At 46.2% G+C, this 13,116-nt stretch overlaps 1 protein-coding gene across 1 annotated transcript in view; it reads left to right on the top strand.

The window, feature by feature from the left end:
* Nucleotides 1-13,116, top strand: part of PDLIM1 (PDZ and LIM domain 1) — a 43,383-nt gene that overhangs the window by 29,303 nt on the left and 964 nt on the right. The window contains exons 4-6 of the mRNA XM_017807191.1: nucleotides 2,875-3,065; nucleotides 9,480-9,634; nucleotides 12,583-12,700. Coding sequence (XP_017662680.1) covers nucleotides 2,875-3,065; nucleotides 9,480-9,634; nucleotides 12,583-12,700 — 464 coding nt within the window. The remainder of the gene's footprint in view (nucleotides 1-2,874; nucleotides 3,066-9,479; nucleotides 9,635-12,582; nucleotides 12,701-13,116) is intronic.

A 13,116-nucleotide genomic window follows, 5' to 3' on the forward strand; every position in this document is an offset into this window, starting at 1 on the left:
TTGTACTAACATTTTTCACTTGCCTGCTGGTGGACAGGTTTTTGGGAATATCACATCTGACTTTTTTTCCAGTACTAAGTCAGAGACTCACAGAAGCACATGATTCCAGAAGCTGGGACTTTAACAAAACTGCTGCACAGCACAGGGCCTGGATTGGCAGTTCTGGAAAATCCCTGGGTAAATATATTTGACAGTGAAAACACATTATCTTTTGATCTTGGGATCATGAAAGCACTTGTTCTTTGCAAATTCCTTCCACAGCTCAAGCAGAAAGAGCAGCGTGGCGTGACAGGAAGCGCTGGAGAATTTGGATTATCCAAATGACCTTTATAATGTTACTGCTCTTGTAATACTTGTCTACAGACTCTTGGGTTATACACCTTCAGCACTGTTCTCCAGATGGGATTTTTCTAATCTAATCTTCAGACACCACCTTTTGCACTGATTTCTCTATTTAACCATTATAAACTCCCTTATGATCAGTGACCTTTGTCCACCTGAGAGCTACTACAGGTGTTCTGATACTTTTGAAAGCTTCATTTGTGGTCTTAGATGTTACTACACAGCAGAAAACCTATCTGGTGGTCAAAAGTAGGCCAAAAGCTCCTGTGTGGATTCTGTACCTGAATGTGTGTTGCAGTTCTTCTTGGAATCAAGGTTCTAATGTGGTGTCAGTGGTTTCTTCGTCTAGCTGCCTTATTTTCTGAACACTTGTAGGAACTTAAGGATCCTTGAGGCCTTCATCACTGTCAAGCTGATTTGGGCTTGGCTGACAAAGGTGGATGTGGAAATGTGCCCATGTGCATGTGGGGTGTGTAATGGAGATGCTTTACTTCCTTAGGAAATCAGAATTAAAAAAAATACTGTAAATTATTTTCTCTAATTCTTGGCTATTACTTAAATGTTTCTGCAATACGTTTTGTGACATTTTCAACTTTGAGCCTATTTGACCTAAGAGTATAGCCCCCTTAGCCTAAATCTTCTGCCTGTCTTTCATTAAAGCTACTATTTATGTGCATATCTGTAACCCTCTCCCATTTGTGGCCTCCAAATGGTGGGCTAGCATGTGTATTTAATGCGATATCAGATCATTTTTCCCTATGGTGTGATATACAGGCTGAAGTAACTTTTTTTCTTTTGCTGAAGTCTACACTTTTGCCATGGGAAAAGACTGTTTTCATGAGTGCTATTCTGTGGTTTGAATGAGATTGAAACAAAGGGAGATTAGCTAATTACCCCACTCTTTGTTCCTTTGGTGTGTGGGAAAGCTTCATGGCTGACATCCATACACATTGGCCAGAAAGCCATGGGAGAGCAGCCCTGTCACCCCACACCTGAACAACTTGAGCTACCCCACTGATTTCAAATGACTTGTAACTAATGAGTGTTTGGATCCGTGCTGCTCTTCTCTGAGGGACCCTATGCTCTGCTTGATGCCATAAGTAGCATTTGAACGCCATGAAATGAGATGACTCCCATCTGTCAGTCTGGGAAGGCTATCCAGCTGCCTAAGGAAGTCTGGGGACATAAAAGTGATTTAAAGAAAAATCTGTAGGTGGATTTAGTCATACTTTTTTCTGGAGACTGTTTATCCTGTAACTGTATCTCTATCAAACAAATGCTGTGAGATGTTTACAGTGCAGTGAAGGCTCACGTCATTGCTGTAAAAGTCAGCGCCTGTATAGAGTGGGAGTGGGAACTGGTTGTGTTAATTAGAGCTGGGACCCATGGGCCCAGCACGCTAAGAAGTGCCCTGTTTCATCCTATGCCATTGGACATTAGCCCTGTGTTGAAGCCATGCCAAATCTTTACAGCTGGCTGAAACATTTCAAAAAGCATGTTTCGGTGCCATCTTTTAGCCCTCCATATCTCAGCCACCTCTGTGACTGTTAGTCCTGCTCTAGTAAGGCCCCATTGTACTTTCTACTTGCTTTGGTCAAGTATTTTCTCTAGGGAAAAGTAAACCCTGGATGTTGTTATCTCTACCCTAAGTCTGCCAATTCCCAGCTTGCTGAACTGATGATGGGCTTAGAAATATCCCCATTTTTGTTAGCGCTGCCTGTGATTAAGAAGAGTCTTACTTTGTGTCTTATTTAACTTGGATTTGCCCCTTATTAAATTGTAGCCATATTTCTAAGTATACACTAATACTGCTGGGAGCCTCCAGAACCATCTGGGTGATATCTTATACTTCTGATGCTGAAGAAGTTGCTGACAGTTAGCTGTCACTACCTGTGGACAGTCTTTTGTATTAACAATGGTCATCTTCCCACCTTTATTTTGGCAATTTCATATCCCAAAATTCCAAAGTTGTTCATCAAAGAGAGCTGTGAACCCCAGTCTTAGCTGAAGGAGCAGAGATGCTCCAGAGCACTTGTAATGGCAAATCCCTTCCTTTTGGGTAGCCCTTATCTAAGGGAAGCCAGATTTTCAGATGTCATTGAGCCGTGCTCCTCCTTCTGCCCCTCATCTTCACTTTTCCATAGAAATCAACCCTCCTCTCAGGAATTGCAAGGAATGCTTAAAATCTATAGTCTTGCATGAGAAGGTAGGTCCTGTGGCTTATCACAGGCTTGGAGGAGTTCCCAGGTGTGTGGCACCTTGAGCTAATAGCTCTGGCAGTGTTTCTCAGCTCTTATGTTCCCAGTATGTCAACTCTGAAATGTCCTGAAGGTCATCCTGAAGCCCTCCAGGGTGGGCCCTCATGACATGTGGAGGATGCTCACCTGCTTTGGTGGTTGTGGTCGCCTGTTCCTCGGCTGACACCACACGCAAAGGCCACCAGTGCAGTGGCTGCTTGCTCCAGGCTGCCCTCTCACATTCACCTGCATGCCTGAGCACCTCTGATTTTTGCCTTTGCTCCTTTGCATGCAGGAAATAAGGCACATAGGAAGTGCACACAATCGGAGCGCAGTGCCCTTCACTGCTGCCACAGCTTCTGCCCCCAGAGTGATCACTGCTCAATACAACAGCCCAGCAGGCCTCTACTCCTCAGAGAACATCCAGACCTTCAACAGTGCGGTGGAGTCAAAAACATCACCTGGGGCCCCAGAGCCTACCAAGCCGTAAGTACCTTCTTTGCCTCCCATCCTTCCCTGGGCCTCCAGGGGAAGGCTCCAGGAGACACGAGTTTGCTGCGACGGCACCAATTTGTTAACCCAGAAAAGTTCTCTTCCAGATCAAGGGAAGTAGCAGAGGCACAAGCGTGGATATTGTTCCCAGGAGCAGGGCTCAGAGGAGTGGGGAACGTTTCATGAGATGCAGAAATGAAATTAATGCTGTTGTGTTTCTTTGTTTAGCAGAGACCGACGCAGTTTCCACGTGCGTTCAGCATGACATACCAACCTGCTGGTCTGAACAGGTGCCTGACAGCTTGTTATGAGCACTTTGTAAAGTTAATGTTTTGTGCCGGCTTTGCTGCAGTGCTGGGCAGGAAAGGTTCCAACTAGAACAGAAAGAGCACCCATCCCTGTTCTGGCTAGCCTGGGATTCATAAACAGGCTCTGGCACAGTTAGGGTATTTCTGTGTTTTGTTAGCAAACTTTGCTTTCCACAGGACTTTTTAAAAGTAGCTGAAACATTCATACCTGTGTGATTTTATGTATGAGATTACAAAGGGTCCCAACCTTTAAAGGGCCTGTTAATTTTTGTATTTGCATTTGGGCCTCACCAAAGACATTACTTTATCCTAGAAGTTAACGTTTCCCTTTTTTTTCATTGGAGGTAATAAACCAGGAGCTGTCTGAAATCTTTCTAGCTGTGTTGGTCAGGCTACTTAACTGCCCTAAGTCTCTGCATAACAATATCGAACTGCTTGGAAGACTTTGGCCACTTTTACAATAAAAGCTGCAATACCAGTGCTTTTGGTAATACTCGACTAAATTTCTGACTTGTGAATGGGGAGACAAAAGCAACTTCAACCTCTGTTTTTGTAGGGTACAAAGACCTGAGATTGTGGTTTAACACAAACCTGAAAACTTGCCCCTGACTGAAGCTGGCCCCTTGCATTGGCAGCCCTGTCTGCAACATGGTCCCTTCTAGGCAGAGTTACAGTGCTGCAGCCGGCAGACAAGGTGACAGATTGTTCCTCATTTGCTTTGTAGACTCAGCAACCTTGTTCAAGGGCTGAGCAGAGGCAGAGCAGGACAAGGAAAATCTGACTTTGCATTAACCTGATGGGACCAGCTGGCAGTCAAATAATACCTCTGGTCTAGTCTGGAGTCCCCTCCAGGTGAGAGCACTTTCCTGGAAGCCAGGTAGATTTGGCTGGAAACTTGTGGCTGATCCTTTTTTTTCAGGGATCAGCAAAGAAGTGGGTTCCTTCTGGTGCTGTGGCTCACTGTGCTCCTCCTAACAGGAAGGTCCATTGCCAGCCCTGCTGCATGTGGGATACATGGCATCTCCTTAATCTTTGCCTTGCTGAAACACAGCAAGTTGCAAAGGAATGCTGGGGTAACTGTGGATGAAACCTTGGATGCTTTTGTTTACAGTGTCACCAAAAGCAAATTAATTGCTGCCAGTTTTCAGTGGGAGCCAGGGACCTCAGTCTGCCACTAAAAACCTGCTGTAGTCTCCCCACTGCACAAGCACAGGATTGGTTCTCCCAGTAGGTTCTCCCTACACACAGCCTTCCAGCTACCATTAAATTTCTGCCCATCTGTTTTGCTGAGTTATTTGGTACATGGCTGACCTTGCTCTGGGTTTACCTGACATTTATCTGCATCCCCATCCTGCACCCTGCAGATACACAGCCTATCTGAACCCGGCAGCTTGATCCTGCCACTGCACAGGGTGACATGACTGGGGACCTAGTCCATGCTTCATCCTTAAAGGGTGTGTGATGTAAATGCAGGGCTGGGGTACATACAGAAAAAAAAGCAAACATCTGCACTGGATTTGGTGTCACAAAGCAGGCAGGAAGGGAGAAGCCCTGCTGCTGAGCACATCTGTTTTGGGATGGGAGGTGAGCTTGCCCATCAGTAGGATGCCCAGGCTAGCTTTGGGAAGAGCAGCAATGAAGGTGGCATTCCTTGTCTGGACAGTGGGACCATGAGTGTTTGTGCAGGGAGCTAGTGCATAGTGAAACCCCTGCTGCCACATGTTCATGGTTTTACAACCCCTGCATTTACTCATCAGTAGAGTGCCTGCATTTTAGTTTTTGTGTGGACACACCTGGAGTGTAAGACCAGAGCCACAGCATTAGCCAGAAGCCTTTAATGTAAAGTCATATATTCAGTGGGTGTCCTTCAGACAGTATTCTGCAGCTGCTTGATGGCTTGGAGTATTTGATTTTATCCTTCATTAATTTCTTTCTTCTTTCCTTTCTTCCTCCTGCGCATTTTTCCCTTAATTCCACAATGTAATCTCCAAATGAACCCCCAAACAAACACAACTTTCACTGCCCATGTGAACACGTGGGGCCGTAGCTGCCCATTGCCAGTGGGTGCCATGCGGGCTCCCGTCGCCTCCGTCTATAACCCTCTGCAGGCACAGAGCTCCGGGTCACCGCAGCGGAGGCACAGCACCTCCTCCGTCCCCAGCCAGGTCCGAGTGGGGCCTGAGCAGCTGAAGCACGCGGCCCAGGTCTGCCCCAACAGCCCGGTGGAAGTGGAGGTGCCAGGACTCAAAGTGCTGCACAGGCAGTTCAATTCTCCCTTGCAGCTCTATTCGCAGAGCAACATCATGGACACCCTGCAGGGGCAAATCTCTTCTGTTAGCCCTGATTTCCCCAGGTAACCTGTCCACTGCCTCTGCAGCCAGCTCAGCACATCTGCTCGTCTGCATTTTGGTGTCCACAAGTCCCTCGTCCCTGTCTGTGGCTCATGACATTGGCCGGTCACAAGAAAACAGCATTTACATTTCACCCTTCTGACATTAGTGCATGACTCTTCACAGGAGCTTCGTTTGCATTTTGCCTGTACCCAACACTCTGGGAAACACCAAAACATGGCTTTAGCCTGTCAGTGTGTCCATTGCCCCTGCACACCCACATAGCGGGGCCTGATGGCAGCTGGTGGCTTTCCTGGAGGAGCCACCTGCAGCAGATGGGTTTGATGAGAGTAGGAGAGTGCTTTATCCTGAAAGCTGGTGTTTCTCCTGCACTTGAAATGATTGTTGTTGTTTGTGACTGGCAGGTGCTGCCACACGACTTTGTTCTTTTGTTTCGCTGGCCATGGGGTTTGTGCTGGGCATATTTCATTTCAGGCTGAAACAGGTACCTGTGGTCTCCATCTTTGGCTCATAGCATTCATGAGTTTGGAGCAGCAGGCATGTGGAGGGCTCAGTCCATGTTCCCACCCCTGCCCACTTGTCTGCAGAGGTTGCTGCAGCACAGGCTACCTGTTTGCCTGTAGGAGCGGGGGATGCTCAACACACTCTGAGGTTTAGAGGACCTGCAGAGAGCCTCAGCATCACAAGACCTGCGTGCTCTTTGATGTTTGCTTTGTGGAAGTTGAGAACCCCCTTGCTCATGCCTCTGAGTGACAGGCTACAGGGTTTTACAGGGAGGACTTCAGTATTGAGACAGGTGAAGCAGAAGGCACGTTTAGCTATCTCACAGGAGGTCTCCAGGCAAGGCTGAATTGTGAACCTTCAGCAGAGTTATCCCACTATGTGAACAAGCAGTTTGCAGCTGTGTGACGTGGTCTAGGGAGGTGTTCAGTCCTGTGGCCTTCATGAGACAGAACAAAAGGACACAACCAGACCTCATGGCTCCTCAGCTGCTCCCAGTCCTCTTCTGGGCTGACCACCATGTATTTCAGAGCAGAAAAACTGGTGTCCTCATCCATGGACCCACATAGCCAAGCTTTGCTGCATGCCAGCAGCCTAGAGATAATGGGAGGCTGAGGATTTACTCCTTCCTTGTTACTCAGTGCAGTTACTTGCTGTAAGTCACTGCTCTGGCTTATAGTCAGTGCTGTGCATGCCAGAAGTGGTCACACTGCTGGCTGGCTGTGCTGGCCTGGACGGCTGATAATGGTCACAAAAGACATCAGCAATTGTTTCATTCCAAAAGTGAGCGCTCTGAGCACTGGGCCTTCCTGTAGCCCAGCTTTGAGATCCTTGTAAACTTTGCAAAATGTGCTGGCATAAAATAGTAAAATATCATTAGTAAAAAATAAGCTGTGCTTTTCTTTCTTTTTTATGGGTTTTATTCCCATCTTCTTGCCAATATCGAAGGCTCAGTGATCCAGTGTTAGTCAGTCAGCATTGCAAGTTGCCCATGGTAGCAACAATGAGATCCAGTAATGGTTGTATGAGTCTGAAACACAGTAAAGGTTGTTGGAGTTGTCCCCTACAAAGTTTCTGCATTGGGGAACTTGTGTGCATGGAAAAGGACACCAGTTGCTAGTGATTGCTGCAAAAAAATACCTTTGTAACAGGAGGTACCATAAATCAGCTGGCATAGGGAGACTCCTTAACCTGCAAGTATAATTTCTGTGTCTGTGGCCTTACCCTTTCGGAAGATACATGTGCTTTTGGGTGAAGTTTTTTCTGCCCTGGCAGTTGGAGGTATTTCACTCTGCTGGTACAAATTCTAGGATTTGGGGTTTTTTATAGCCTTTTGGAAGTCTTGTATATGTAAGCGTATGTATAGAGTGCATCTCTGGGAGAGTTGATTTGTGTATTTTCCACTACCACAGTGCATGGTTAAAATGTGATGGCTTTATTTGACTCTAGTGCTCTTTAAGATGATTTAGCCTTTGCTTTTTGGATGCATGTTATTGAAACATTCTTAGCATGCAAACTGCAATGAAAGGCTTCTTGCGTAATGCTTTTATGGGTGGACAGAGTGGTGGGAGTATATGAGTTTACATGAGCTAAATGTAATGTGGAGCATGGGACATTCTCTGTCTAATAGAAGGCACATCATTATTTTATTTTGGGTGAGAGGCTTCAGTAATTTAGAATTCCTGAGATTCAGGATTCGGAGTTTCAGTTGCTTGCATGTCTGTGCTTCCTGCTCCTCTGAAAATTACTAAATATGGAAACATTTTATTAAATTCTTTTTATGGAAATAGCATTTTATAACACATTTGATGATTTTACCTCCAATGCTTGAAGAGTTTATTATGTAGAGTAACTCCTGGATGACTCAATTGCACATTGGCATGGAAAGTATGCAGCTGCCTCCTCAAGAAAAGGATTTCCCTCTGCAATTTAGTCTGAACTTCAGGATGTTTATATACTTTTCAGGCAATCACAGAGTGCAGGAATGGTGAAACCGAATAGACAATTTAGATTTTTAAGACTGCATTATAGAATTGAACCATCAGAGGAGACTTGTCAGATATCTCATTTTATTGTATATGTTTTACTGCAGCTACAGAACACAAGGCAGGCAGGAACTTCCTTTGTCCTTCAGTCCACCCCCTAGCCCAGCATTTAGCAATTTAAACCATAGATTTAAATAATTCCCAGTGGATATTTGTCCAGACTATTTACTATGGAGGTTGCTCACCTGTCCATGGCAATCTCCTCTGCTATTTCAGTGTCCATTGGAAAACTTTTCCCAAGGGATATGCTAAATATCCTCCTGCAGTTTAAGCCTGTAGTTTATCAGGTACCCACTGGATGTGGAGAACATCCTAGGTACTGCCTCCAGCCTCCTTCTTTTTCTGTGAAGACCCTTCCAGTGGCACAACGACCGCCCTTTCTGCCATTCTGCACTGTGAAAAGCCTCCCCTGAAGCACCTCAGGCTCTAGGCTGAGGGTGCAAGTCCCTCCTAACATGAGGGTTGACAGCAGCACCTTGGGGACAGCTGAAAGGAGGGCTTAGCCTTAGCAGGCAGAAATCTCCTCTGCCCTTGACCTGCTCATTAACCTTAGTTAAATGCTGTAAATGGGCTGTGGCTCAAAGCTTCCACCTATAAAATGGAAATAATAACACTCACTTGAAAAACAGGTTAAATTATTGCTAATCAGAGAATCTTCTGGTTAGATTCTACAGCTTTTACTTTGTGAAGGTGGCATTTAGAACTAATTCATAGGGTAGTGGTAAGGATTTCTTTTTAATAGAATAAACTTTACTTAGTTTGAGATTCACACTGGTGTACAGTAGCAGTGTAAGGTAGTTTGTGCATGCAAGGCACATGCATGGATGGCACAGCTACCATGTGAGATTCCCATCCCAGCACATGAGTTCTTTATTTTCCTGTTAACAGAGCAGTGATTTCCTGGGCAGAAAGCTTTAGTTCCTGGAGTATATAGTTGTTGTGAAGCAGGGAGAACACTTGGGCACTGGCTGGGGGCTGTCAGTGAGAACCTGTTCACAGTATCGAACACAGACAGCCCAGTGTGACCCCACCCGGGCTGCACTGACCTGTGTGAGCACATCCAGCACCTCTGCATTTATGGCCTCCTGTTGTGCATTTGTTTTGTGCATTCATTCTTCAGTCATATGATGGTGAAAACTTTGCTAGGGGGATTGGCTTTAGTGTTTATCTGTTTAACAAGAGTATTCTCTGTTCCTTCCTCAGTTTAGATCAACATAGTCAGCCCCCAGGCAGCAGTGTCATAGGCAGAGAATCTGAGGTTTACAAGATGCTTCAGGAGAATCAAGAGTCAAATGAGCCACCTAGACAGTCTGCCTCATTCCTTGTGTTGCAAGAGATCTTGGAGTCAGAAGAGAAAGGTAAGTACTTACAGCACACTTGATCTGAGTGTACTCTTCCCTTCTGCCATTCCTTGGGCCACGTACAGTGTTTAAGAGTAACATTTAAAACTTTATTTTCCTTCCTTAGCAGTTGATTGTTCAAGATAGCATGTGTAGGTTATTTCTACAGAAATCTACAAACACTGTCACTAATTTGACTCCTATCATGGATTAGTTTCAGTGTCTATGGGTCCATATCATTGCTTAAGAAATAAACCTCTGCAACATTTAGTTATCAAGAAGGAATTTTAAAAGTCACAAGAATTCTTCTATACATTCTAAAGTTTGGCCACCTTTAAGATAATATTCACTGATTAAAGACATCTTATTTCAAGACTTTGGATGGTAACACAAGATAGTGCTCTTCAGTGAATCCTAATGCTTCTGAACTCGAATCCCCTACACAAGAAAAAAGATCCACTTCTGCAGCTGACTATAATATGGAAGCTGAGTCATGAGCAGTTCATAGCTTTTAACCTCTGAAAATTCTCTCTGCTTGGCATTCTTGATCTGACATCTGGACTTGCACAGTTCAGGGCTATAGAGTTTAAGATAAAAAAGCTAATTAACGTAGTTGGGGGCCAAATTGTACTCTCTTCTCCCCTTAAATAAAATAAAATAAACAAATGAATAGGAAAAGAATTCCAAGAATGACCCTTATTTTTCCTTAGGCCAGTTGAGACTCTCTTTTGTGTTATTAGCCTGGCAGTGGTACGTTCAGTTTAATCCAGTTTGCCACAAAGAGAAACAGATCAGCCAAGTGCTAGTAGGTCTGAGGGATCTGTAAGGAAACAGCAAAATGGAGGACATAAGGAAACAATAGGAATAAAAAAACCAGAATCTTTGAGTCTTTAATATGCTGTTAAAATACCTACCCGAAAGCGTCTTTTAAATATTGAGTGTTTGCAGCTTGCCCTCAGGGTTCAGCTCCTGCATGGAAGGGACTGGAATAGCCAGGACTTCTCACAAAGCGAGGTCCAGCCCTGTGCTTAGTAGTGCTGAAGAAGATAAGAAGCAAAAGCCTCTCTGTTTTATCTTTCTTTGAAGATTTGCAGCATTATTGGGATTCTCTGGCACAAGGTTTGCCTGCCGGATCACAGGCCAGGATAGGCTTTGGCATTACTCCACCGTGAGCTGATAATTACCCTTGGGGAGCTGGGCCGGGAGGTTACACAGCCCCAAAGGAATGTCTGTCCCAGAGGAGACAGTGCCCCAGCCTGCCGTGCTGCTGGGCCAGCCTCAAACACTGCTGCTGAGTCAGAGCATGTCCTGCGATAAATGGATAAATGGCACATCGATGGTGGCTTCTCCCAGCCTGTCTCCAGGCAATGGCTTGTGAATAGCAGCTGTGAGCAGCTGGGACAAGTGCCCTGGGGCATCGATGACTGTATCCTGCACGGACTTACACCAGCTGAGAGCCTGGCCCCAGGGGCTGAGCATGGGCATGGGTGTTTGGAAGCACCATGACTGGTCTGTGGTTAGACTTGACCCTGTACTCCTAAGTGGAGAGTGTTTCACAGGCTGGAACCTGTCATGTTTCCTGTGGGTATTTAATTAAGCTGATTCCTTTAGAGAGATTTAAAAACATGCTGTCTGTGTTGCTGATATGAGCAAAGTGCTGGTTGAGGCAGAGAGAGTGGGCAGAGGTGATAGGGAAGAGTCTGAAAATGTGGTTGCTGCTGCATCCTTCCCAGTGAGAGTCACTTGCAGCAACTCTGTTGGAGGCCAGGTGCTTCCTGCTGTGTTTGGAGGGTTAAGGAACTTGCACCTCTGACCAGCATCTCTGTACTGGGTGTAAACCTCTGAGCTGAAGGCTGCTCCAAAGGCAAACCAGTGCAGCATTACCTGCCCCATGGGTCAGCAGTGGTGACAGGGAGGTGTGGTAGGCAGTTCACCCCTTTTTCCTGCAGCTCTTCTATCAGTGATGCTGCTCTGGGCTGTGACGTGTCCCTGACCTTGCTGGTCATTAGGGTGTGCCTTTGGAGGGTTTTGTGCCCATTGCACCAGGAACACTCATTGTAAGTGTGCTCTTGGTTTGACACCAGTCAGAAGGGTTTTTATCAGTGTTCCTCCCAGTCCAAGGTGTGTTGGTGAAATATCATGGAAGTCTCAGCAACCCTCCTTCTCTTGTGTGAAACCCCTTGCAAAAGCCATATAGATAAGATGTCCCATCACTGGTGTCATTTTATAAGAGGCTCCTTTTTCCCTGCAGATTTAAAGGCTTGCCTCGTATCCCACATCTAGGATCCACTGCTGTTTTAGGCATCCAGGTCAGCACATCTCCTGCTAAGGTCCTGCAGAACATCCCTGCCCCAGGGAAGTTGCACTAGGGAGATCCCTGGAGCATGTTACGCAGCAGCAGGGGTGTGCAAGGTTATCCCCAGTATCTCAGGGCTCTACAAGAACAAGGAGTTTGTTAACCAAATCTTGCAGGAGTCTTGGGGCAGCCAGGTCCACTGTATAGCAGACAGCAGACTGGAAAAGGACTGTGCAGCTCTCCCTATCTTGCCAGGACACCCATCTCTTTCTGAGCCCAAATCTGGAAATAAGCTTGATCCTGAGTGTGTGATCAGGACACATCAGGCAGATTTGAGTGCTGCCAAGGCTGGGGCTGAGGCTTTGCTTTGCTTTGTGCATCTGTGCATGTGAAACACATCAGCTGAAGTCTGATGGGCATTTAAGATGAGAAGAGACTCATCTGACTGCCCACAACCTCAGGCCCTCAAATTTCCAGGGCCGGGTTCAGCTGTGTCCCTTCTCTCCCTCCTCCCCACACATCCCTAAATCCCTGCCCACCTTCCATGCATGAATCCCTGCCTCAGAGCTGGGATTAAAGAACATCATCCCCCAGCACAGCACTGGCTTGGGTGGAATAGCCTTCAGCCACACAGCTCACATGCTCTGAAGCACTTTTCTTCCACCTCCAGGAGACCCTACCAAACCATCTGGATTTAGGAGTGTCAAAGCCCCCACCACAAAGGTGGCCTCATCGATTGGGAATGCCCAGAAGCTGCCCATGTGTGAGAAGTGTGGATCTGGCATTGTGTAAGTAAGCCTGTCCCTGGGGTTGCAAGCCAAGCATCCCATGCCTGTGTGAGGGGCTGAGGTACCGCACCCAAACCACTTCACTTACCCACATCCAGTGCACCCAGGAGCCAGCTCAGGGCACAGTTATTCTCACCAGCTTTAATGATGCTAATGTGGCAGTCCTCTGCAGTGAGGCAGGAGCTGGGTTTCCATCTACAGATCCATATCAATGGAAACCAAAGCAAGTCCCTCTGAGATGAACTTCGAAGCAGTTGTTGCTGCATTGTTTTGCTTCTGACTTGAAATCTATTTACAGCATCTGGAAAGAAAATGACCTTTCCATTCAGGGCCTGTGTATTTAATGCATTTCATGTCTTGGCACTCCCAGATCTGGTAGGATGACTTGCCTTGGTGGTCAGGGGCAATGGGGACCA

The sequence above is a fragment of the Lepidothrix coronata genome, unplaced genomic scaffold, assembly GCF_001604755.1.
Source record: "Lepidothrix coronata isolate B3197 unplaced genomic scaffold, Lepidothrix_coronata-1.0 Scaffold17, whole genome shotgun sequence".
NCBI lineage: Eukaryota > Metazoa > Chordata > Aves > Passeriformes > Pipridae > Lepidothrix > Lepidothrix coronata.